The sequence below is a fragment of the Astyanax mexicanus genome, chromosome 21 (genome assembly GCF_023375975.1).
Source record: "Astyanax mexicanus isolate ESR-SI-001 chromosome 21, AstMex3_surface, whole genome shotgun sequence".
Taxonomy (NCBI): Eukaryota; Metazoa; Chordata; class Actinopteri; order Characiformes; family Acestrorhamphidae; genus Astyanax; species Astyanax mexicanus.
In genome coordinates, this window is record NC_064428.1 from 25,022,971 (window position 1) to 25,046,446 (window position 23,476).

Below are 23,476 nucleotides of genomic sequence, written 5' to 3' on the forward strand. Positions count from 1 at the left end.
TGCACAGGTTTGGTCCTGTAGTTACCTAAAGTCACTCCCCCCACCCCCCCCCAACATACCAGGCGGAAAATGGTAAAAATAGGCTTGGAGCTTAAGAGGTTAATACAAGTCTTAGGTTTCCAAGATGCAAAACCAAGTTGACTCTTAAAACTCTGGGGTGCCAGTCCAAATTCATTTGTCAGGCGCAAGTTAGAATCTAGGATTCAAGTCCAAATCTCTGTGGTGTCTGTCTGAATCAAGGTCTCTGGAGTGCCAGTCGAAGTCAGGTCTTGCATAGTTTGAGCTTAAGTATGAGTAGAGTCTCAAGCCTCTGTAGTGCCACTGTAGAGTCCAAGTTCATGCTCAAGTCTCAGAAATTTAGCTGCAAGTAATGTCTTGATGTCGTGTGTGTGGTGCAAGTCTGAGCCAAGCCTTGCCCAAGTTTCTGAGACGTGTTTGAGTTGAGACTTAATTCTCTAATAAAAAGTCCAGGTCGACTTTGAAGCCTTTGAGGTGCAAACGGTCTGAAGAGTCAAGTCTTGAGAAGTCTCTGGTTTGCGAGTCCAAATCAACCCTTAAGATGCAAGTCAAGTCTTTAATTTGAACCATCTCTCATTTTTAGGGGTTTAAGACCAATTCAAGTCTCAGATTTCTGCAGCGAATCAGTTCTTGAGTCTGAGGAGTGCAAGTCGCAATCAAATATCATATCGTTGGGACTTAAGTTCAAGCCGAGATCCTGTCTTTTTCTAAAGAAATCATCAATTGAGTTGTTGCCTAGTGACTTTGGTTTCCAAAGCTGTGACTCAAGCAACTACTGATTTTCTGTTGCTGCAGCTTTTCTTTTCCTTACAAATTCACTTTTATATGATGATAGACTCATATCTAGTAAGTATTGAGTGACCACAAAAGAAAAGTGGTTCTTAAAAGGTGGTTCTCGGTTCTCTATTTTGAGCTAATGGACTACATCAGATGACTTGAGATCAGAAGGCTTGAGAGATAAGCGACAAGTAATAATATCATTAAAACACTAAATAAGACACTACTACACTTGAGTGAGTAGGTGTATATACTGTAGTGACAGAGACAATGATCAGGAAACAGAGTGACAGTGAGAACAATAACAGAATTTGAGGAAAACAAACAAGAAGACAAAATAATGAAGAAACGAGAGGAAACTCCTGAAACAATGGATTGAGAAGTGAAGGAGAAAGAATATCTCCACACCATTTACTCTTACTCTTATTCTTTCTCTAACCTTGTCTTACTCATTGTCTCTCTCGCTCTATTGCCCAGTGTTTGCTCCATTGTCAAACCCACCCCGTTAGGAAATCATTGGAAAGAGAACAGTAAGAATAAAGATGATAAAAGCAATGAGGGCTTATAGTCGTTACACCAGTGCAGTTTCTTTCATTTCGTGCTCTTTCCGCAACCAGCCCCGCCCCTTCACCTCTCCTTAGCCAGTCAGATCACTGACCCTCCTGTCACAGCCCATCTCATCAATCACCGTGGCAACCCTGATTAAGATGACAACATCCATCACCGTGGAAATCCTGATTAAGATGACAACCAAGCTCAAGCTCCATCCATCACCCGGTAAAAACACCCTCAGCCTGCAGGGACCAATCGGCTCTGCTGCGGGAATAAAAAGACGGAATAAAATACGTAAATGAATTGCGTGGAGGTCGTTCAGAAAACAATTGAGACTATCGGCCTACAAATGATTTTCTACCCAATCTTGGTAGCAAAGATGAGATGCGACCCTCCAAAGGCTCTTTGACTCACATGGCTGAGGGGGCATGAGGGGGCTTGGTTCATAAATCAGGATTGCTAACTGAGGCGAAAAATCTGACCTAAAAATCAAGTTCACCCAATAGGAAGGCTGTGTAGCTTTAAACCCTGCACTGGACAAGACTTACAACTACCATGGGCAATCATAATAATAATTTGACAAATATCTATTAGCGCATCTCAAAAAATTAGAATATTGTTCAAAAGTTTTTTTACTTTTTTTCAGTAATTCAGTTCAAAATGTGAAACTCGAATTATACAGATGTATTACACACAGGGTGATCTATTTTAATCATTCATTTTTTTTTTATTGTTGATGATTATATGACTTGCAGCTAGGAGTTGGCGATATGGTTCTAAAATAATATCATTCATGGTATTTTCAAGATAACGATACTTTTGGCGATACAAAAAAACACTGAATTTGAAAAATTATTTAGAATGTTATTATTGCATGCAATATGATATGGCTAATGGAGATTTAAAAAAAAAAGAATTTTATCAGATTTGTAACAGAAATCAGTGATTCAGAATGTCATGATAGTAGTAATGTACTCCAAATATCTCCATATATCCAGGATTAAAGTAAAATAAGTGATAGTGGACAGATAAAATCTGTCTCTAGTAGATATATAATGGAAAATGAGAACAGTGTGAATTTTTCTTTGCTAAAAATGGCAAAAAAGAAGTACCCTAATGTGATAATTAGGGGTGGGTGATATGGCACAATATTTCAGGGTATAATATCGTTCACGATATTCAAATTTTTTGGCGATATTATTACGTACGATACGATATGGTACACTTCTACTTGCAGCCAATGAAAACCCAAAAATCAGTGTCTCAGAAAATTAGAATATTATACAAGACCAGTTGGTATTTCTGGCAGTGTGTGTAGTGTGCCAAGTCCTGGTGGAAAATGAAATCCAAATGAAATCTCCACAAATGTTGTCAGCAGAGGGAAGCATTAAGTGCTGTAAGATTTTACTAAAAAAGGTCTAGACATGTCAATTATAGTAACTAACCAGACTATTTATGGGTTTAGGCATGTATGGCTGGAACTAAAGGCTAAATACTGTGTATTTCATAACTTTTATTTTGATTTCTGCCCATGGTTTGGACTGGAATAAGGAATTATAATTCTATTATTTGATTTGTTGGTTTTCTGTTGTTTAGTAGGCATGAAGAAATCTGTCTGGGGTAATTAAAAGTATGCTACAGGTGCTGCAGATGGAAAATGATGGAATGGTGCTTTAAGGCATTTGTTTCTCAATCCCAGTCCCAAGGTAACCTATACAGCATTAAATTTTATACACTAAATTTACCTCATTAGGTATATATTAAGCTTACAGTGAATTTGCAGCTCACTAACTTAAGGAATCCACCAAATTAATAAACACTTTTAACTAATAAAACCTTGTGGGATAGCCTCCACAAACCTCCTCCTCTCTATGCATGTTTTGTGTTTTATGTAATAGTAAAACGATGCCTCGAGCGCAGCTTATGCGATGTGTGATGAATTTTTAATCATTTATTTATTGTATCAAAATGTCAGCACATAAAAGGCTGTGACAACTTGCACGATTGAAGTGCTGCTAACCCATAACTGTCCTCCACAGCTCAGGAAAAGCAGGGAGCTCAGCTTTAGTCAGGCGATGCGACGTTCAGATTTGTAGACAAACTGAGAGCCAGAAACAATAGCTTTTATGTCTCAGTTGAAGCATAGTTTGAGATTTATAGTGCAGTCAGTAGCGAAGGAAAAGGGTCCAATCATCAAAGTTATAGAGAACTTTTTTTGCCATGTGAAGACATTTATGTCTATATTTGCTGAAGTACTAAAAACATCTGCCACCTTTAATCAGACAGCTCTATGACTATGAGGACAACCAGTAGTTATTTGGGCAGAAAGCAGCATGATGACAAAAATACAGCCTCAAAACAGAAAAAACTGCCTGAAATCTGAACAAACAGACCAAAAACAGAAAAACAAACTGCCTCAAAACAGACAAAAACAGCCCTGAAACAAAAAAACAGCATAGAAAGAGAGATATACAGATAAACAGATACAACAGCCCAAAAACAGAACATAAACAGCCTTAAAAAATAAAAGAAAAACGGCCCAACACATAAAACACAGCCTCAAAACAAAAAATGTCCAAAACAGAAAAAGGGCTTAGAAACAGAATAAAAAACAGCCTCAATACAGAAAAAAACAGCCTCAAAACAAGAAACAGTCCAAAACAGAAAAAGGGCTTAGAAACTGAATAAAAAACAGCCTCAATACAGAAAGAAACAGCCTCAAAACAGATAAAAACAGCCCTGATACAAAAAAACAGTCCAAAACAGAAAAAAAGGGATTTGAAACAGAGTAAAAAACAGCCTCAATACAGAAAAAACTGCCTCAACACAGATAAAAACAGTCCTGACGCAAAAAACAGCCTCAAACCAAAACAAAAATCTGCATCAAAAAAGAAAAATTGCCAACACAGACGAAAAACAGAATAAAACAGCTGTGAAACAGAAAAAAAACAGCCACATAACAGAAAAAACAGCCTCAAAAGAGAAAAAATGCTTCAAAACAGAAAAAACAGCCACATAACAGAAAAAAACAGCCTCAAAACAGAAAAAACGGCCTCAAAACAGACAATAACAGCCCTGACACAAAAAACTCAAACCAAAACAACAGCCCAAAAACAGAATAAAACAGCTGCACAACGGACAAAAACAGCTGCAAAACAGAAAAAACAGCCTCAGAACAAAATGTAGTGTTTCTTACATTTAATTTTTCATCTAGTCAACTTTTATTTGACCTATTCATATATGTACTGTACATCCATTCCTGCATTTCAGTCCTAAAACACTAAAAACAGTCAAAAAAAAAGTTGGAACATGGGCAATTTATGGCTAGTAAGGTGTTAAAAAGTAAAAACAAATGATATGATTTCAAATGGGTGATAGCAACAGATAATTGTAGTCATAATATTGAAAATAGTCAAAATATTGAATGAGAGGCAGAGATGAGCAGGGGATCTCCAGTTTGTCAATAAACGCAAGAGAAAATGATTGAAATGTTTAAAAACTCAAGCTGCACTGTTGTGTCTGATCCACTCATACCAGCACAACACACACTACTAACACACCACCACCGTGTCAGGGTGATACTGCAGTGCTGAGAATGACCCACCACCAAGATAATAGCTGCTCTGTGGTGTTGCTGACCACTTAAGAACAGGGTGAAAGGAGGATAGTTAAAAAAAAGTGCAGAGAAACAGATACAGGACTTCAGTCTGTATTTACAGAACTACAATGTGTCCTGAATGCTCATTGGAGAAACAAGAAGTAGGTCTTAATGTTATGATTGATCAGTGTGGGCTATATCAGTATTTGTATGCATGTATCTGCAACCAAACCACTTTTATCTGAGTAAAAACATAAAAAATATAGTAGTGTTTGCTGTTGTTTACCATTGAGTTTGAGCAAAATTGCTTGGGGTGCCAGTGCAATATACAGCACTCCAATGGACTCTGGATGGATTTGTTGAGCACACAGAAATAATCCCTCTGGGACTTCATAAAGAACACCCCTGGGACCTCAGTGTCCTAGTATTGTATTGGAGGCCAGTGTGAGAGCATGTACATGTATAAATACAGTAGTCTATAGCCTGTGAGCCGGTATTCTGTTGTCTGTGATGACTGAAATGACAAGTCAGGGCAAGGCAATAATCAGCTTGTAAGTTTGTGCCATTTGAAATGATCGTTTGAGACAGAGAGGCAGAAAATGTGGAGATTAGGGCATTGGGGTGAAGCGTGAGGGGGAATTCTTAGCACACTGAGTGTGCCTTCTAGCTTAACTGTCACAAACATTAAGTAGCAACACATGTAAGTGATGAGACAACAAGTGAACAGTGGACTCAGTGATGACCAGCTATGTTTAGAATACTGTGTAATTGTAGTTTATTGAGATTGGCCATTTGGTTCTAATTTGGTTCTAAAATGATCTAAAGCCAAGAAGTTCAGTTTTTGTATATTAAGATGTGATTTCCTAAGTAAGATTGTAAATAACTAAGGGCTAGAAGTGACAGCAACATTTTATTTTTCATGATTTAACCAGGCAAAAAGAGTATTTTTTTATATATTTTTTTATTATAAGGTGCACTATCAACAAACGTCTATTTTCTGATCTATTTTTATACGTAAGGCACACCGGATTATAAGACGCATTAAGCGATTCTAGTAAGAATGCATATTTGGTGGACGCCGAGTGGTCCAGCGGTCTAAAGTGCTGCCACTATGAGTAGGAGGTCGCAGGTTCAAACCCATCAAGCTGCCGGCGCTCAGAGAGAGCAAAATTGGCCCTGCTCCCTCCGGGTGGGTAGATGGCACTCTCTCCCCACATCACTCCTAGGGTGATGTCCACAGCACAGGGCGTCTGTGAGCTGATGTACCGGAACTGAGCTTGAAAAGAAAAGGTGGCTGACTTCACATGTTTTATCATGACATGGAGGCGCAAATTTAATATAAATAAAATTAAATAGAATAAATATATAAAAAAAACAAAGTAAACATACAGGTTCACAATAATAGGCTTGATAAGTTCAGAGTGTTTCCATTTATTTTATGATAGGTTGATAATGTAATTATTGTGACAGGCCTATTTAAAACAATAAATATTGTTGAAATATACTAGTATGTGTAATTTGTTCAGTTGTTGATGACATAAAAAACTGACAGAACTACTAGGCTTTTTCAGTATACAGTATACAGGATATAATACTGAATCATAACGCAAGTTAAAAATGGCGACGGTCCGGACCTTGGCCTTGCGAAATTTTCACTAACTGGACCAAGCTGAATTGTAATTAAATACCCCTGGTCTATATGGTGGAAAATTCATCAAAAAAAAAAGCTTGCTTCTTTCTCAGTCCAATATTGTGCCCCCTGTCAGGCAGGAGCAAAATATGTTTGAGTTCATTATAGAGGCATGCCTAGCAGTCAATGATCTCTCACCATGAGGTACACTACCCAAAGGAGTCTCTGAGAGCTGTTGTCTTTTACAACGTATCTACTGGAGACATATCTCTCACTGTATGTATGAGTTTTTTCAGCAATTCAAGTTGCATTATTATATTTTCGACAAGCTTTTAGTAAGCAAATGTAGCCTTGTTGGTTAGGTTAGCAATGCGGCGTGAACTGAACTGAACCGGACTGAAGTGAAGTGAGGTGTAAACGGAAGTCGAGAGGGCCCAAGGCAGGAGAAACATGGGCGGTGGAGTAAAACAGATGAGTGCGAGGTGAAAGGTGCAGAGAAGGACAAGAGGCTATCACCTTTCCTCCAGCCAGTACAATTCCTCAGCTCAGAGAGTCGAAGGGGAGTGAAAAAAAGCATGTGTGCCAGAGAGAAAAAGAGAAAGAGAGAGAAAGAGGGATAGAAAGAGAGAATGGGTGGTCATTTTTGTAGTAATATCATGTGACAGCATTATTGGTATGAAGAAGGGCAGTAGACAGGATTGAAAGACAGAATGTGTGGAAGAAAGATGAGAAAAGAGAGAGGGGGAGTGAAAGCAGACAGGAGAAAGAGAGCGAGAGAGTAGAGGAAGGTGCAGGCTAAATGTCACTGGCTTGCCTCTATGCCCTCTTGCTTCTCTATAGTCATGTTATTTACTTGAATGAACGCTGTATGAGTCAGAGCTGAGAGAGAGCGAAAGAAAGAGAGAAAGAAAAAGAAAGTGACCGAGACAAAAAAAATACATATACATTTATTCCTGCATTTCAGAACTGCAATACATTCCAAAGAAAGTTAAAACGAGGCAATTAAAATTGCAATCACAATTTGGACCAAAAGCAGTATACACAAATGGCTAAAGGCCCTATCAATGCTCGTTGCTATCTTACACCCCATCAACAATCTATTTTCACACCTTGTGCACATGCCAGTTTAGCAATAAATCTACGCTGATAGGCGTGGGTTTAGGAAAATATCTGGCATGTTTCTATTAGGAAATGCAGATGCGCAACAGTCAACAGCCCAATCCTATTTTAGCCCAGTACGCATACCCCCCTGCTCGTTACAAACACAGAAGCACTAGAAATAAGGGTGACTGAAGTTGGCTGAGGAACAGTCTATATGGTGGGCAATTCATCGCAATCTATGCTGATGGACGTGGGTTTAGGAAAATATCTGGCATGTTTCTATTTCTTCGACAGGAAATACACATGCGCCACAGACCGATTTAAACCCTGACAACAGTCAACAGTCCAATTCTATTTTAGTCCAGTACGTGTACACCCCCGCTTGTTACACACACACAGAAGCACTTTTTTCACTGCTGAGGAACAAAGATAGGCAGTAAATATCCAGATCGCCAGCAAATGCATGTGAATATTTATTTTTTTTAAGTTTTAAAAACAGTGTTCCTCAAAGAAAGATTTAAAAAGGATTTCCATGTTTCTCTCTCTACAGTGCATAATATAATTTAACGATTCAGAGAACCGTGGATTTTGGAGGAGATATTTTACTGCTTGAAGAGCAAAAGCTGAACACCCGTGATCTCTGATCCCTCAGACAACACTGAATGAAGAACCATCACTCAACAGCAGAATGATCGAATAATTACACACAGTTAGTAGTTACATTCACAAATGCCACTTAAAACTGCACCATGCTAAACAGAAGCCTTAAATTAACCATGCACAGAAAATACATCTACTTTTGGGCTTTTGGGGTGGGCCATCATGCAGTGGTACAAATCAATATTTCAGATCTCTTTTAGAAAAAATGGACGCTACGTGCTCTGGACCAAAGATGAAAAGGACTTCCCAGTTGTTGCCAGACACAAATCCAAAAGCCAGTGTCTGTCATGCTATGCGGTTGTGTCGGTACATTTCTGTGATGGCAACATTAATGCAAAAAAAGTACACAGTGAGCTTATAGCAACATTTGCTGCTTTTAACGACAAAACCGTTTTCAGGGAATGTGTGAAGACTTTCAAAACGCAAAAGGTGACAAAGCTGACCCTTGATGCACCCCTTTAAGACATGTTTGCAGGAAAAAATAAGATAAATTAACACCTGAAATATTTAATTCCATGACAAAACATCTTTAAAGTGCCTTCGAAAAAAATTGCAACATTACAAAATGGTAAATGCATTATTGTTCTAAATGTTTTTGGAATGTTCTGCATGTCTAGAATGCAGGAACATAAGCTCTGGAAAAAAAATAAGAGAACGCTTCAGTTTCTGAATCAGTTTCTCTAATTTTTCTATTTATAGGTTTATGTTTGAGTAAAATTTACATTGCTGTTTTATTCTATAAAACACGGACAACATGTCTCCCAAATTCCTAATAAAAATATTGTCATTTAGAGCATTTATTTGCTCTAATTTAAATGAGAAATGGCTGAAAAAAATAAATAATTAAATGCAGAGCTTTCAGACCTCAAATAATGCAAACAGTTCAGAAATGCAAAGAGTTTAGAAATCAATATTTGTTGCAATAACCCTAGTTTAAAATCACAGTTTTCATGCATCTTGGCATGTTCTCCTCCACCAGTCTTACACACTGCTTTTGGCAAACCAGTTCAGTTTGGTTTGATGGCTTGTGATCATCAATCTTCTCTTGATTATATTCCAGAGGTTTTCAATTTGGTAAAATCAAAGAAATTTATCATCATTTCAGGGGTCTCTTATTTTTGTCTAGAGTTGTACATATAAAAAATAATTAATCAAATTAACGTAACCAGACAAAATACGAAATATCAATACCTGTAATGAAATAGAACTTTTTGCATTTCCTACACTACCCCAACTTTTTCTCTGATGTGAGGCAGTAAAGGGAGTGTGTGCCAGCACACTATAAGGTTGGTGCAGCTTTGCAACAGCTGCTAGGCGAGAGTACTTTTGTGGGCACAGCATGGAGAAATCGATTGTAAGATATGGACCGCGTGAAATGCGAGCACCATATTTAGATCTGAACATGAAAAGTTGAAAACATCCAGCTGGATTTTGCAAATACGTTCTCGCAGCACTCTGAAAGGCCTCCAGTAGCGCTTGCAGGGCATGAGCTTGCCCACCGCACACAGACATACAAGAGAGATCAATACTGGCAATCATTCAATCAGGCTGATCCATATTTAATAAACTATAAAGCTCTTCTGGCCAACAAACCCCACAGAGAGTCTCATCCACTCTACTGCTCTGAAAACGGTGACGCAAAGGATTGGCAGGTTTCAAAGGCGTTCATCATCATTCTCTGGGTGCTTTTTGTGAAAGATTGTGTTGTGTATATATGTGTGTGAGCCTTGTCTGTGATTGGCTGCGTACTGCAGCCAATGGGACGAAAAATGTAGAGAAGTTGAAAACTTGTCTTCACCTAAACCAAATATACTGTGTATATTATCTGCAATTTTAGAACGACATATTTAGGCTAGGCTACTTCAGTCTCAGAGGTTACTTTCAGGTAGTGCACCCTTTAATGAGAGACTTAGGGCCCTATTTTAGTGATTTATTTGAGCACCGGTCAATTCCGCATTGCACAGTTTGATTTAGGCTTCAGTGTCTTTGGTATACTGAGGGTGCAATAAAAAGACATGAACTAATTCTTTTAATAAATAATGGGTGTGTTTTGGGCCTAACGTAAAATAAACCAATTAGTGTGCCAGTTGTCATTCCCAGGTGTTTTCTGACTTTGGCACATTCGTTCCTAACAGCGCAGCGCTTTTATGTGTCTCAGTAGAGGATACTGACCTTTGTGTTCACGCTGTACAGGATATTTTATTCTTTATTCTGTTTATTGTTAATGTAAAAGCTGGAATTTGCACTGCACGGTGCTTCTGTATGGCTAAAATAGGACCGGACAGTTTACTGTTGACTGTTGTCAGAGTTTAAATCGGTCAGTGGCGCACCTGTATTAACCACCACCAAGAAAGAAGCATGCCAGATATGTACCAGAACACATCTCATTTCCAGACCTCCACCACACCCATCATACATTTTAGCTGCCCCGGCTAGTGAATTAGGACACGGCCAGGAAAAAACGCCCATATAAGGAGACAGGGAGCTCAAGAACGGGCGAAAAAACAAAACAAAAACTAAAGTCACACTAAGCGCGACAGAGAGACTGAGAGGGGAGGAATGTAAACAAAAGCTCGCCAGAGAAGCTTTTTCCTTTTCTTTTTTTTTCTCATTATCGTTCATTATAGTTCAAAACAACCCCACGGGCCAGATGTTTCCTGCTTGCGGGGCCCCATCTGGCCCGTGGGCTGCCTGTTGCCATATCCCTGATCTAGGCTGTCCACTTGCCAGCCACCTTTGCCTTCATTTCCTTCGTCATGAGTCACGAACAAGAAACCTGAACTGCTATAGACTGGAAACTATGAATCCAGGTTCTGTTTGGGAGCTAACACATAATTCGACAGAAGATCTACCCTACCTGAGAAGCAAATATGCGCAAGATTCTACTGGCAGGACTTCCAACTCCCATGTTTCAGTAGGACAATGCTCACCCACACATAACATTGAGTTTTCCAGGAATTTCTTCACCAGATTGCAACACTTCCAATAAACCATTCATGGAACAAGCTGGGATTGCAGCTTCAGCAACTTATGAGTGTATATAACCTATAGGCCAAGTTGCAACATTGGTAAGCAAATGTGCTGAAGGATGCCATACGGAACCTTTAGGCCTCCATGACCCACTGTATCCAGGTTATGTCATGTTGTATCCAGGTTAGAGGTGGAACAACATGATACCCAAAGTAACATACTTGCACTGCATTGCACTGCATGGAAGTGTAGTATTGTCTCCAATTAATGATCATAGAAACACCACTTAAAGCAAGCATCCAACAGAAAACCTGCCAGCAAAACTCCACAGAATGGGTCTAAAAATATATAGAGGAATATACAAAACAAGAACACGCAAAGCCCTCAGACTAGACCTTCATACACCTCAGTCCTCTCGACTCAAGCCAGTATAAATTGCTTGAGCTGATTAATAAACATGACCCATCAATATTCACACTCAGAAGAGAAACGTAGCTCAAATTATAGAACACATTATAGCTACGTGTTTTGCTTACAGCACAGCCCATGTGAAAAGTACAGTATGTATTTTTATATACACCGATCAAGCATAACATTATGACCTCCTCCTTGTTTCTACATCCATAAGACTTTAGTTCTGTAGCTGTTCTGTAGCTGTTTTACACTGTTCTTCACCGCTCAGGACCCCACAGGTCCAACAAATAGTGCATGCCAGTATTCTGGGCTTCATAAATCAGAACAAGGTACAAACATCATACACACATGTATAACAGCAATACTAAGAGCCTAACTAACCAGTGCACTGCCATCAACTATCTGTGAGTAATCCAGCTTGAAAAAAAAATAGAATATGGTTAACCCCTAATCTAGACTTCCTAACTCAGGTAAAAAGAGCAAGACTTAGCTATCCTATATAAGCAGTACAGTGCCTTAGGCCTGTCCTCAAGTGTCAGTGAGTAATCTAGCTCAAAAGAAAGACTAAAATCCATTTGTTTCCAACAAGTGAGTATGTACCAGACCAGCAGATGTGTGCTTTGTTTTCACAAAAAGGGGCTGAAGGGGCGAGTCAAATCAGAGCTGAAGACTCAGTTCAAGGAGTCGTTTAGAGTCAGTTTTACAGTTTAAATGTTCCATATTCTAATGATATTATGCTTTGTTGGTATTTCTGCTGATTTTTTTTTTTTTTTTTTTTATAAAATATTTTGGATTTTAGTTTTGTAATTGCATTGCAGCAGATGGTCAGTAACCTTTAGGTGCCTGCAAATGACCTTAAGCTAAATTTGGTAGCAGAACTCACTGAAGTTTTAGTTTGCACAATAAGGTGCATCCTAAACACTGAAGGTCAGCATGGCTGAACTCCAAGATATTCACCTCTGCTGACCCAAAAGCACCAGAATTTAAAAACGCTACAGAAGTTCTGGGATTTTGTTTTTCAGGAGTAATGAACAAAACTAGCACCAGCACTAAGGTGAGTATATCGGACTGTAGCTAGTGGTTTGTGGGACGAGATGATCATTGATAGTGCGCCTTATAATTATGGTTTACAGATAATACACCTTATAGTCCGTAAAATACAGTACTGCAGACTCTAGTCATAAAGAATCTGAATAAATCGGAGTTATTTCATGTTAAATTTGGAGAAACAACTTTTTAAATTAGTTGTGTTGTGTTGAGTTGGTTTATCGCAACCAGCTAAAGTACAAATGCAACTTTACATACAAGATGTGATCCTGATAGCCTTCTTGAGACATATTGCAGAACCAACAACCACAACCTGAATCTGAGATGCCTCAGTAATCCGAGTCTGAGGCCTACAAACCATGTACCAGAAATGTCAGAACAACAAACAAACCAGCTTATTAAACAAGGTATTTCGAACCCTGAGACTCTAATACTATTCATGAATGTTAACGGTCTCCACCCTCCCCAGGAGAAAGGTGCTGGAAGGAACTGCAGGATTTTATTAAGCAGTGACAGATCCGATCCAAATACAGGCCCGGAGACCACAGTGTAGTCACTGGCAGAATAAAAAGTCCTGTTTAGCAAAAGATAAAAGCATATGTGGGGGTGCTATCTGACAGGTGAGGTTAAGACAGGTGAGCTTTCTTCTTCAAAAAGAAGAAAAAAGCACTAAAAGAGACATTCATACATTTTTGAATCCCAAATTATGAGATAATATTTTATCATAACTTCATTCAACTGGATGTAATGGAGGAAAAAAATAAAAGGGAAAACCTAAACAGCCTAACATCTCATAGACCGTATTTTTTGCACCATAAAACTCACCGGATTATAAGGCGCATTATGTGACACTAGTAAGGAACAGGAGTGTCGCCATGTTTTCCTTCTAATCCAGCGACAAGAAATAAAGCTAAGAAAACAAGCCAGTAAAGCTATGCTATTTTAAGTAAACAAAACTGTAATTCTTAAAAAAAAAAAACTGTAATTCTTAAAAAAAAAAAGAAAAAGTCAAACAAGCTCTGGGTGTTAATCTACACAGATTTCTCTCCTGAAAAGTGTGTAGTTGGGTGAAAAAAGAGCTTCCGTTTATTCACAGTAAATGCACAGGCTACAGGCCAACAATACTCACCTGTGAACGGCTAAAGAGCTAGCGCTTAGCGGGTAGTGCTTATACTGCTCCAGCAGTGCTAGCCAGGGTTAGCAGCAGGCTAAAGGCCTATGATACTTACATCTGAACGACAAAAGAGCTAGCTCTTAGTGTGGTTGGCAGCTAATGCTAATGCTACTCCAGACTTGGTGCCGGAGAAACTTCACTGAAATGCCTGTATAACCCTGTTTTGTGGTTTTACTGCTCCTTAATACCTGACTGGTAAAATTCATACATAAGGCGCACCGACGATTTTTGGAAAAATTAAAGGATTTTAAGTACACTGCTTAAAAACATCAGTTTATCTTCAGGGAAATACCAATCAACCTGCCCAGTTAGGAAGCATACATAATTGTGAATCAAGATAACCTGCTTTGGTGCAAATAAAAAAAGCAAAACGTGCACCAGAGAGGCAACAGTAAACCTAAACCTAAACTGCTCCAACCGTCATTGAAAGAAAAGGGAGGAAAAATGAGAACTAGAAGTCCAGACATTTTTGGTGTGTGTGTGTGTGTCTCTTGCCTCTTTCCAGGCCAATGATCTGGTTCTTCAGCGTGAAAGTCTGCTGCTCCACCTCCAGTTTCTCGTTTTCCACCAGACGCAGTTTCCTCTGGGCGGCCTCCCTCATCTTACTGAGATTAGCGTTCTCCTGCTTCACCTGCTTCACCTCTTCCTCCTTCATCTGCAGAACACGAACACACACACACACACACACACGCAGTGAGGGTGAGTTGTTTCACCAGCTATCCAGCTTAAAATAAGAAACACTCTGATAAAAAGATTAAACCTTATCCTAGTGCTGGGCGATTATGGCCTAAAAAATAATCTTTTAATTTTTTCACAAAAAATACGTTTTCGATTATAATCTATTTTTTCGGCCTTACTAAAAATCAAGCTACAGATGACAAAGAAATGGTTTAAAACTAGGTTTACCTGTAAAAAGACACTGGATTATACTTCAGAACGCGGGTTTGTGACAGAAAATTGAGAAATAATGCACTTAACTTTAAAGGAGAGATTATTATTGTTTTCCACCATTAATCACGGATCCTCACCGGAGAGCGATGACGCTGCAGTTTTTAGAAGCGATATTGTTTATTTTTTGCTAAAGTTCCACCGAGTGTTTGTGTAGAAAGTGCTGGAAGAGTGCTGGAACTCGGACTGAGCGGAATAAAAATATGCACGTGTTGGTCTGTAGGAGGCGCCGGTAACCAAGGTAAGATGGATAAACACTTCAGAAATTAGTAGCGTTTTCGGATATTTAAGCACTACCTTATCCAGGTATGAAACAAGCAGTTTCTGTACCACATACTTACATAACTGTTCAAAAGTCAAATTACGTTTCATCTTCAACAGTACACAATACACAACACAATTTAGATTTAAAATAAAAATACTTTTAAAGTAAATTTTCTTAGATGTTATTTTTAAAGGAATGATTGCCAGAGAAACAATAACTAAATACTGTGTCCCATGTTTTCTGAAATGACCCATGGAAGCTAAAGAATACTGCACTGTGAATTTGGGTGTGATTTCTGCATATTCACTTGCAATGCAAGGCGGACACCAGAGGTCACAACCATTTCCAACCACTGCGCTGTCTACTGTGGGTAGTAATGCTTTCTATGATGTATTATTTACACACACAACACTGTGGAATGAGGAATGTTAAATGTAAAGCTACACCTATCTGGCACCTAGTATCAGGCATCGCACAAACTATAATTCATGATGCCTTGCAGTTGCATGGGCCAATGTTCAACCTCACCCACAAGATAACAACTCACAACTTATATACCGTACGTGAGGGGCCCTAGCTGTCCGCTGAGGTAACTTATAGGTATCTTATAGGTATCTTATGATCAGATTGTATATTTACTTACTGACAGAGCATGAATTTTAGCTTTGTAAACCCCTATCTTACTGTTTTTGTTATTCCTGTTCTTGCAATTAAAGCAGCATTATGTGAGAATTGTATTTCTGTTCCTGAGCTTCCACTACAATTAGGAAGTCAGATATCACTAAAGGATGTGCCCCAGCTAAAAATGTTTGGTTAGCATTACAATAAATATTCTCAATTATTTTTTTCATATTGTTGATATTTGTCTATCTGGAAAAGTTATGTGAGAAATGTTCTAATACCATTGTGATGGCAACCATTATTATATCACATGTATTCAGGAATATCACATGTGTTCCAGGAATATTATCGGCCAGATTTTTGCTCATTATTTGAGCCCTCAACCATGCACCCGTGTCGAACTGAAACAAGCAAAAATGCATTTACTAATTCTCTAATATTTCAATGCCAAGATAGCAATGAACTCTGTTGTGTTGACTGTTGATGTCTGTCTAGGTTGTTTTCAGTCAGTGGCGCACCTGTGTTTTCCATTGCCAAGATAGCAATACGCCTGAAATTTATCTGAACACACCTCACTTACAGACCACGGCACCTATCTTTACATTCACAAGCGCTGTTGCTATTTAAACAACATAAGCGAAAGACGTGAAAATAAATTGTGCCAGGGTGTAAAATAGCAATGAAAATCACTATGCGCCTTGAACAGGGTGTATGATACGGCCCTTTTTTCTGTAATGTTACAGGCTAACCTTCCTGGAACCTTTTTACAATGTTGCTAAACATTTTTAGAACAAAATCACAAGGATTGCTGTTATTATAGGTAAAAATGCCACAATGTTGATTTAAAAAGTCTACGCTGTAGTGAGAACTGGTTAGCTAGCTAGCACTGCAGAGCCACCATCATTACCGAGCATAAGAAGAGAGAGATTATTCACATTCTGAATGAAAGGCAGTGCTGAGTTCTGACCTTTTATTCAGGAGACGGAGAGAGACAGATAGGCGGACGGATGGCAGAGCGGGAAGTGATTTGTCGCTGGCAGTGTGAAAAGCCCTTTAGGCTTTAGGGGTGGCAGTTTGTGTGCATGTGCATGGAGTACATGTCTGTGTGTGAATGTGAGTGTGTGTTTGTGGTAGAGCAGGATTAGACCGAGGTGTGTGTGTGTGTGTGTGAGTGGCCGCATGTCAGTGTGCGTCTCCATTAAGGTCTAGTGCTCCCCTGTTGCTCCGCTGTTCCAATTTTCCTTATCACACTGATAAAGACTCTCACAGGAGTCTGAGAGCGTGTGGGCATGTGTGTGTGAGTGTGTGTGTGTGTGTGTGTGGTGCCCCCGGAGGGCTTAGCCAAATGCTTTACATCGCCTGGAAGAAGCTACGATTGCTGCCTGTTCCCTAGTGTCACTTTTCCCAGGTTGAACAGGTACTCCAAACATTCACCCACTTCCAACCAAACTCCGATGGAGTGGAGATTCCCAGATTCCAGGTTTTTGCTCTGGAGTACTGCTGGATTTTTTACAGTGTAAACACCTCAGTTTCAATGCTGGACTAAGAATAGTTCACCAACAGTGTGCTCTACATCTACAGCTCTGGAAGAAAAAATATGAGACCACTTCAGTTGAGTTTCTCTGACTTTACTATTTATAGGTTTATGTTTGAGTAAAATGAACATTGTTGTTTTGTTCTATAAACTCTGATCAATTCTTCCTAATTCCAAATAAAAATATGTCATTTAAAGCTGAAATAACAAAAAAGATCCTCAAATAATGCTAAGAAGTTTTAAGAGTTCAGAAATAAAATAACCCTGGTTTTTAATCAGTTTTAAACATGCATCTTGACGTGTTCTCCTCCACCAGTCTTACACACTGCTTTTGGATAACTTTATGCCTTTACTCCTGGTGCAATAATTCAAGCAGTTCAGTTTGGTTTGATGGCTTGTGATCATCCATCTTCCTCTTGATTATATTCCAGAAGTTTTAAATTTGGTAAAATCAAAGAAATTCATCCATTTTAAGTGGTCTCTTATTTATTTCCTGAGCTGTATATGCTTAAGCAGATAGATACAGTAGAAGTTTCTAATAATAGAGTGGCCAGTGAGTGGACACTGGAGTGTTTAAAAACTCCAGCAGCACTGCTGGGACTGCTTCCATTGTACCAGCACAACACACACAACTAACACACCACCACCACCGCCATGTTAGTGCAGTCACTCAGCACTGCTGAGAATGAATAATCAACCACCCAAACAATATAATACCTGCTGTGTGGTGTCCAGGAGGGTCCGGACCATTAAAGAACAGGGTAAAAAGAGAATAATAGTAATGGGGAAATTATACAGAGAAACTACAGTGTGTAATTTCAGAACTACAAAATGTGAAAATGGATAATAGATGTTGAAACAAGGACATAGTAGGCATAATTATATGCTTGATCAGTGTATAAACCATGAATGACGACAAACACTCACACACACACACACACACACACACACACACACACCCAACTGCTCTATCTATACAGGTCTTTCCCAGAATGCCTGCTAATTACCCCACAGTTGTCAGAGCTGAAGACAGCTTAAATATGAAAAGTCCATAATTGCATTAGATTTACATACAGAGGAAGCCACTCTATCTGCAAACCTCCCTCAATGCAGACTCCCACCACCCTCTCCAACATGTTTGTCCAGTGCCCCCTTGTGGCACCTTCTAGATCTGACGCCATTAATCACATTATGGATTTTTGGTTACATTTTGTTCTTTTAAAATATTTGTATTGTCTTTCAAACATTATAACAGATTATTATGGCTTTTACACAGGATTATACAGGTTATTCCTGTTACTCTGAATTTAAGAGTGACAGATCCTCTTTTTACAAAAGAGGAATGCATGAGGAATGGACCAATGCAAATCCTCTAAAATGACTTGGGATAAAACCGGTTTACATTGACATTTATTGAAAATAATGCTGGGCAGTATATTGATTTATCCGATATAAACCATTATGGAGTGGAAATTAAAACTGTTATGCATTTTTAAATACAGCCATATAGCTGGAGGCTCTGCGCAGAGCTTCATAGAACAGATATAGCTCACATAACTAACATTAGTCAGTTAGCCTAACAAGCTAATACACTAAAGTGACGCAGTTTATCTGAGGAGCTCCTGTTGCTGTTCCTTGTGATATGAGTGTTTTTATCCAAGTAAAATAGAAAAAAAAGCAAACAGCAATAATTCATTAAGAAGAGAGACAAATGGATTTGGGCAATCGATCCACAGCTCAGACAAAAGTTCCTCTCATCTCCTAGACAAGCCCAGAATCAGTCCTGGGTGCGAAATCATTTATTCAGCACAAGAGATAAAAACTCCCTAAAACTCTGGGTACAAGGTACAAAAAAAAGCTTATAGAGCAGTAACTACAGCCCTTTTAAATATATTAATACTGTAGCTTGAAGGATGCATTTCATCAATGCACACTGAACTGAATGTATTTGTTAACTGGAAAACAGAAAGTAATTGCGCCTGATTTTAATACTGTAATGCCTCTTATGGCTTTAGGAATAGCAATTTGTAATTTGATACTAAACTTGTGTCTTACTTGTGCAATAGAGCTTTTAAGAAATATCTCTATGAATTCTTAAACATTTAGTATTTTAAGTTTATTTATTTAAAATATTTAGTTTTGTAAAGGAAGCTGTGTTGAAGTTGTTGGCGTATCTCTCTTTAAGGTCAGAAAATTTAGTTTGATTCCTTCATACATTGTATAATTTTGTGGGACAAACCCAAAAGTAATACATTTAAAGCCTTAGTGTTCTATATTATATGTACTCCTAACAGTACAGTAAGTCACAAACCTATATACAAGCCAAGTAACGCAAAAAAATAAATAAATAAATAAAAATTAAAATACGGTTATATACCATAAAAAAGTGTTTGGTGGCACTTCAATGGGTTCCAGGACACAAAATGGAGTCAAAAGGACTCACAGAAGGGACAAAATGGTCCCCTGTAGACACAGGGCAGTGTGAAAAATGAGCTTACACAAGGGTTTCAGACTGTCATCAACTCAACAAGTAATCCAGCTCAGAAAAACAGCCAGTTAGCTAGTAGTGGCCTTCCTCCTATTATCCAGCTCTCCTTCACTTTATTTTGTGACAGCTCTAACTTTCACATTTCTTTTTTTTTTTTATAAACATATATTTATTTTATTTTTCCCCATTTTCTCGCAATTTAGCTAGGCCAATTTTCCCACCCATTTATCTGCTACTCAGCTGTATTTCCCCTATCACTGGTGAAGTCGCAACACAAGGACACATGTGAAGTCAGACACTGCTTCTTTTCAAACTGCTGCTGATGTAGAATTGCTGTGTAGCATCACAGTGCGCTCGGTGGAAAACACAGCAAGACAAACTGTGCTCTCTCAGGGCTCTGGCAGCTGATAAACTTTTCAGTATTGTCTGTAAGAGTATTTCCTTTATGGTTGTTTTTTTTTTTGTTTTGTTTTTTTGAAGGTGATGACTGTTTATATCATTCCATAACCAAAATCCCTAAATCTTTTTTGTTCTGATGTGGAGGTCACATCAAATCTTTTCAAAATGATGTTTATTTGGGAGAAAGTGTTTGAGGGAAATATTTCAAAGGTTATAGTGGGAGGCAGTTCAACACAATCTTCTCTCAAAGTGTCTGTTTCTTGTGATCTCTCTCTCTCTCTCTCTCTCACTCTCTCTCACACACACACTTTTCCTCGCTCTCTCAGGAATAATTCAGAGCACGAGACATAAAATGTTAAGCCTCCCCGGACACAGTGTCTTTGAGCGGGCTGTTGTCACTTTCAGCAACAACACATAAGAGCATCCAGGACATCAATACCAGGGCAACGGCAGCGGACAATAAAGGTGTAAGCTTGAGCGCTCTCTCTCTTTTTAGCTTTGCTGTAAAGCTAACGGCCCTCTGACAGATGTAATCCACTGCAGTCCGGCCAGCAGCAGCAGCAGCAGCAGCAGAGGATGGGAACACAACTCATTCTTTATTGTACTACAGAGACTAAAAGTGCAGGAGCAAGCAGCTATTCTTCAGTTTGTTCTGACTGTATCTTACAAGTGAAAGTGCATAATCAAGATTCTACAAACATAACATCCAGCAGTTAGGCAGGTACACCTTCCAATCCAGACCATTAACACAAAACATACCTCCAAAATTACATTTCGTAGAGAGACTTCTTTTCTAACTCTACAAACTCTTTTAAAAAGTGGTATTAAAGTTGTGTTGTAGAGATAAAACTCCCATGTATTGTATTGTATTTGGCAATACTACAATAAAAGAAGAAAAACTTAATTGAATTTATTAGTCGCCACCTGTGTTAGAGGTTTAGATTAGTTATTAGTTACTTGCAGCAAATCAATATTATATTCAATTTCTGAAGGAGGTTCAGCCAACTCTTTACTGTCCAACCTCAATACCTTTATATGGAATATTCTTACCTTTTGGAAAATCACATCAAATTTATTTACGTATTTTATGTATTATTTGCACTACAAGGCACACCAAATTATAAGGTGCACTATCAATGAATGTTTATTTTCTGGTTAATTTTTATTTGTAATGCGCACCAGATTATAATGTGCTTTATGTGACACTAGTAAGGAACAGGAGTGCACCCCCCCCCCCACCCGTGATGTTTTTATTTATTCAAATCAAGCAACAGGTGTAGTCAATCGTAAGATTAAGATTTTTTATCAACTTCACTGTGATCTATAGTTCTATAAATCCGTTTTCAGCTTCTCCTCCGTGGCTTTGTGTGTGTGAGGCTCGTATCACACACAGAGGAACTTTTTGCCGGTTGGCGGGGCTAACACTAAAAGTTGATTTCAAGTCGCGGGCCACAAAATGTCGTTCTGCGGGTCGCGAGTTCGAGATCCTTGATTTAAAGTGCTCACTACAGAATACTGTCTCCCTCTGAGGATGAGCCTGCGGAAGTTAAAAAAAAGTTAATTGAGCGGCTAAAGTAACGTGCAGTAACTGGGTGTCGGAAATGGTAACGGCATTATAGTTACAGTCAGAGTAATTAGTTAGATTACTCGTTACTGAAAAGAGTAACGGCGATAGTAACGCCGTTTATTTCAACGTCGTTACTCCCAACACTGGTGATGGGAGGGTAACTTAGTTAAGTAACGATAAGCTAAGTATAAGAAATTGTATTTCTTAAAACATTTTTTTTAATGAGCGCTGGATGTTAATCTACTCAGATTTTTCTCCTGAAAACTGTTTATTCGGGTGAGTAAAGCGCTTCCATTTACAGTAAGCTTAGATTTCCAGATTTCCACTAAGGCTGGGTGCAGCAGCATTAGCGGCTACCCGCTAGTGCTAGCCACGGTTAACGACAGTAAAAGCCACCCGACAGCACTACGCTGAGGACCTCTGCGTGTCCTTATAAGCCAGGGCGATATTAGCGGTAAATTTGAGCTGTGGGTGGAGTCAGTGGCCTTTAAAAAGAATAGAGATGGGGTATAAAAATGGGATGTTGAAGAGATGGGGTTGGATTAAAGGAACATTAAGGAGTGAGGATGGGAATCATAGTGCATCTCACAATACAATATTATCACAATATCCTGCCCATGATAACGATATCACATTACTGAGATTCTGCAATATTGAATATATTTCAATTCTCTACGATAATTACCCTAAATAACTAATAGTCCTAAATAAACAAATATAAAAAAATATGATTTTTTTTGGTGTTACTTTCACAGAATTTGACATCCAATATTTTTCACCACAGGTTTACCCTATTCATTTGATTAGCGCCACCATGTGGTCAACAGTTGCAGTAACTTTGGTAAGTCTAAAACAGCTACTGTGGAAAGGATGTGGGGTTTTCAGGAGATGGAGGTGAAATAATGGATTGTTGAGGAGATTGGGCGGAATAATTGGGCATATTTTAGTTCTTAATTAATAAGAAACAATACAGAAAACTGGATAATGCTCCTTTAAGCAAATTACCAACATCTGTTAATGCTTCATCTCTACTGACAACTAATTTACCCATAATATCCTAAAGTATTCCATTCATTAGCAGTGCTAAACTGTACACTATATTATATTATATGGAGAAAAGAAGTCGTCACAGTGTTCATTAATAACAGCCCCTTTATAAAGTCTTAATTTAACACAGCTGACTCAGTTCATCAGCCCTTCAGGAGCTTCTGAATGGGAGAATCAGGTGGATCTGATTAGACCTGTAATAGAACTCTGCAGGAGAAACTGCAGGAGCTACAGCTAATGAAGAATCAATGCACCAATCGCTGCAGACATTTCATTTCATCCTTCTTTTCTACATTATTAAGCATGATACAGACAGTTATCTCTGAAAAGTATCATTTGTAAGTTTAGTTATATATGCTTAATGAGGCTTTACCATTATGGGCCTTTAGCGTTCATCTTGTAAGTTGGAAAAAGTAAGATTAAAGGAGCAATGTGTATTATATTTTCTGTGCTAACTCATAAAATTAACAGGATGTTTGTGCTTTAGCCTCTGATCCTGACCAATTGCCTTTCCTTTATCCCATTTCCACACCCTGGATTGCCAGGTATAGAACAATATAGTAAGCTAATAAGACAGCGTGCTGCAGCTTCATCATCCTTCAAAAAAAAGAAAAAAAAATCCATGACAAAAGACAAATTAAAACATAAGTATATATTCGCAATGCA

At 38.6% G+C, this 23,476-nt stretch overlaps 1 protein-coding gene across 3 annotated transcripts in view; it reads right to left on the reverse strand.

Moving 5' to 3' along the window:
• Nucleotides 1-23,476, reverse strand: part of cfap58 (cilia and flagella associated protein 58) — a 193,310-nt gene that overhangs the window by 156,652 nt on the left and 13,182 nt on the right. For all 3 annotated transcript variants that reach the window (XR_007428101.1, XM_049469848.1, XM_049469849.1), the window contains exon 7: nucleotides 14,437-14,596. Coding sequence is in view for 2 of the 3 variants with exons in the window: in XM_049469848.1 (XP_049325805.1) it covers nucleotides 14,437-14,596 (160 nt within the window). In the remaining variant the exon portion in view is untranslated. The remainder of the gene's footprint in view (nucleotides 1-14,436; nucleotides 14,597-23,476) is intronic.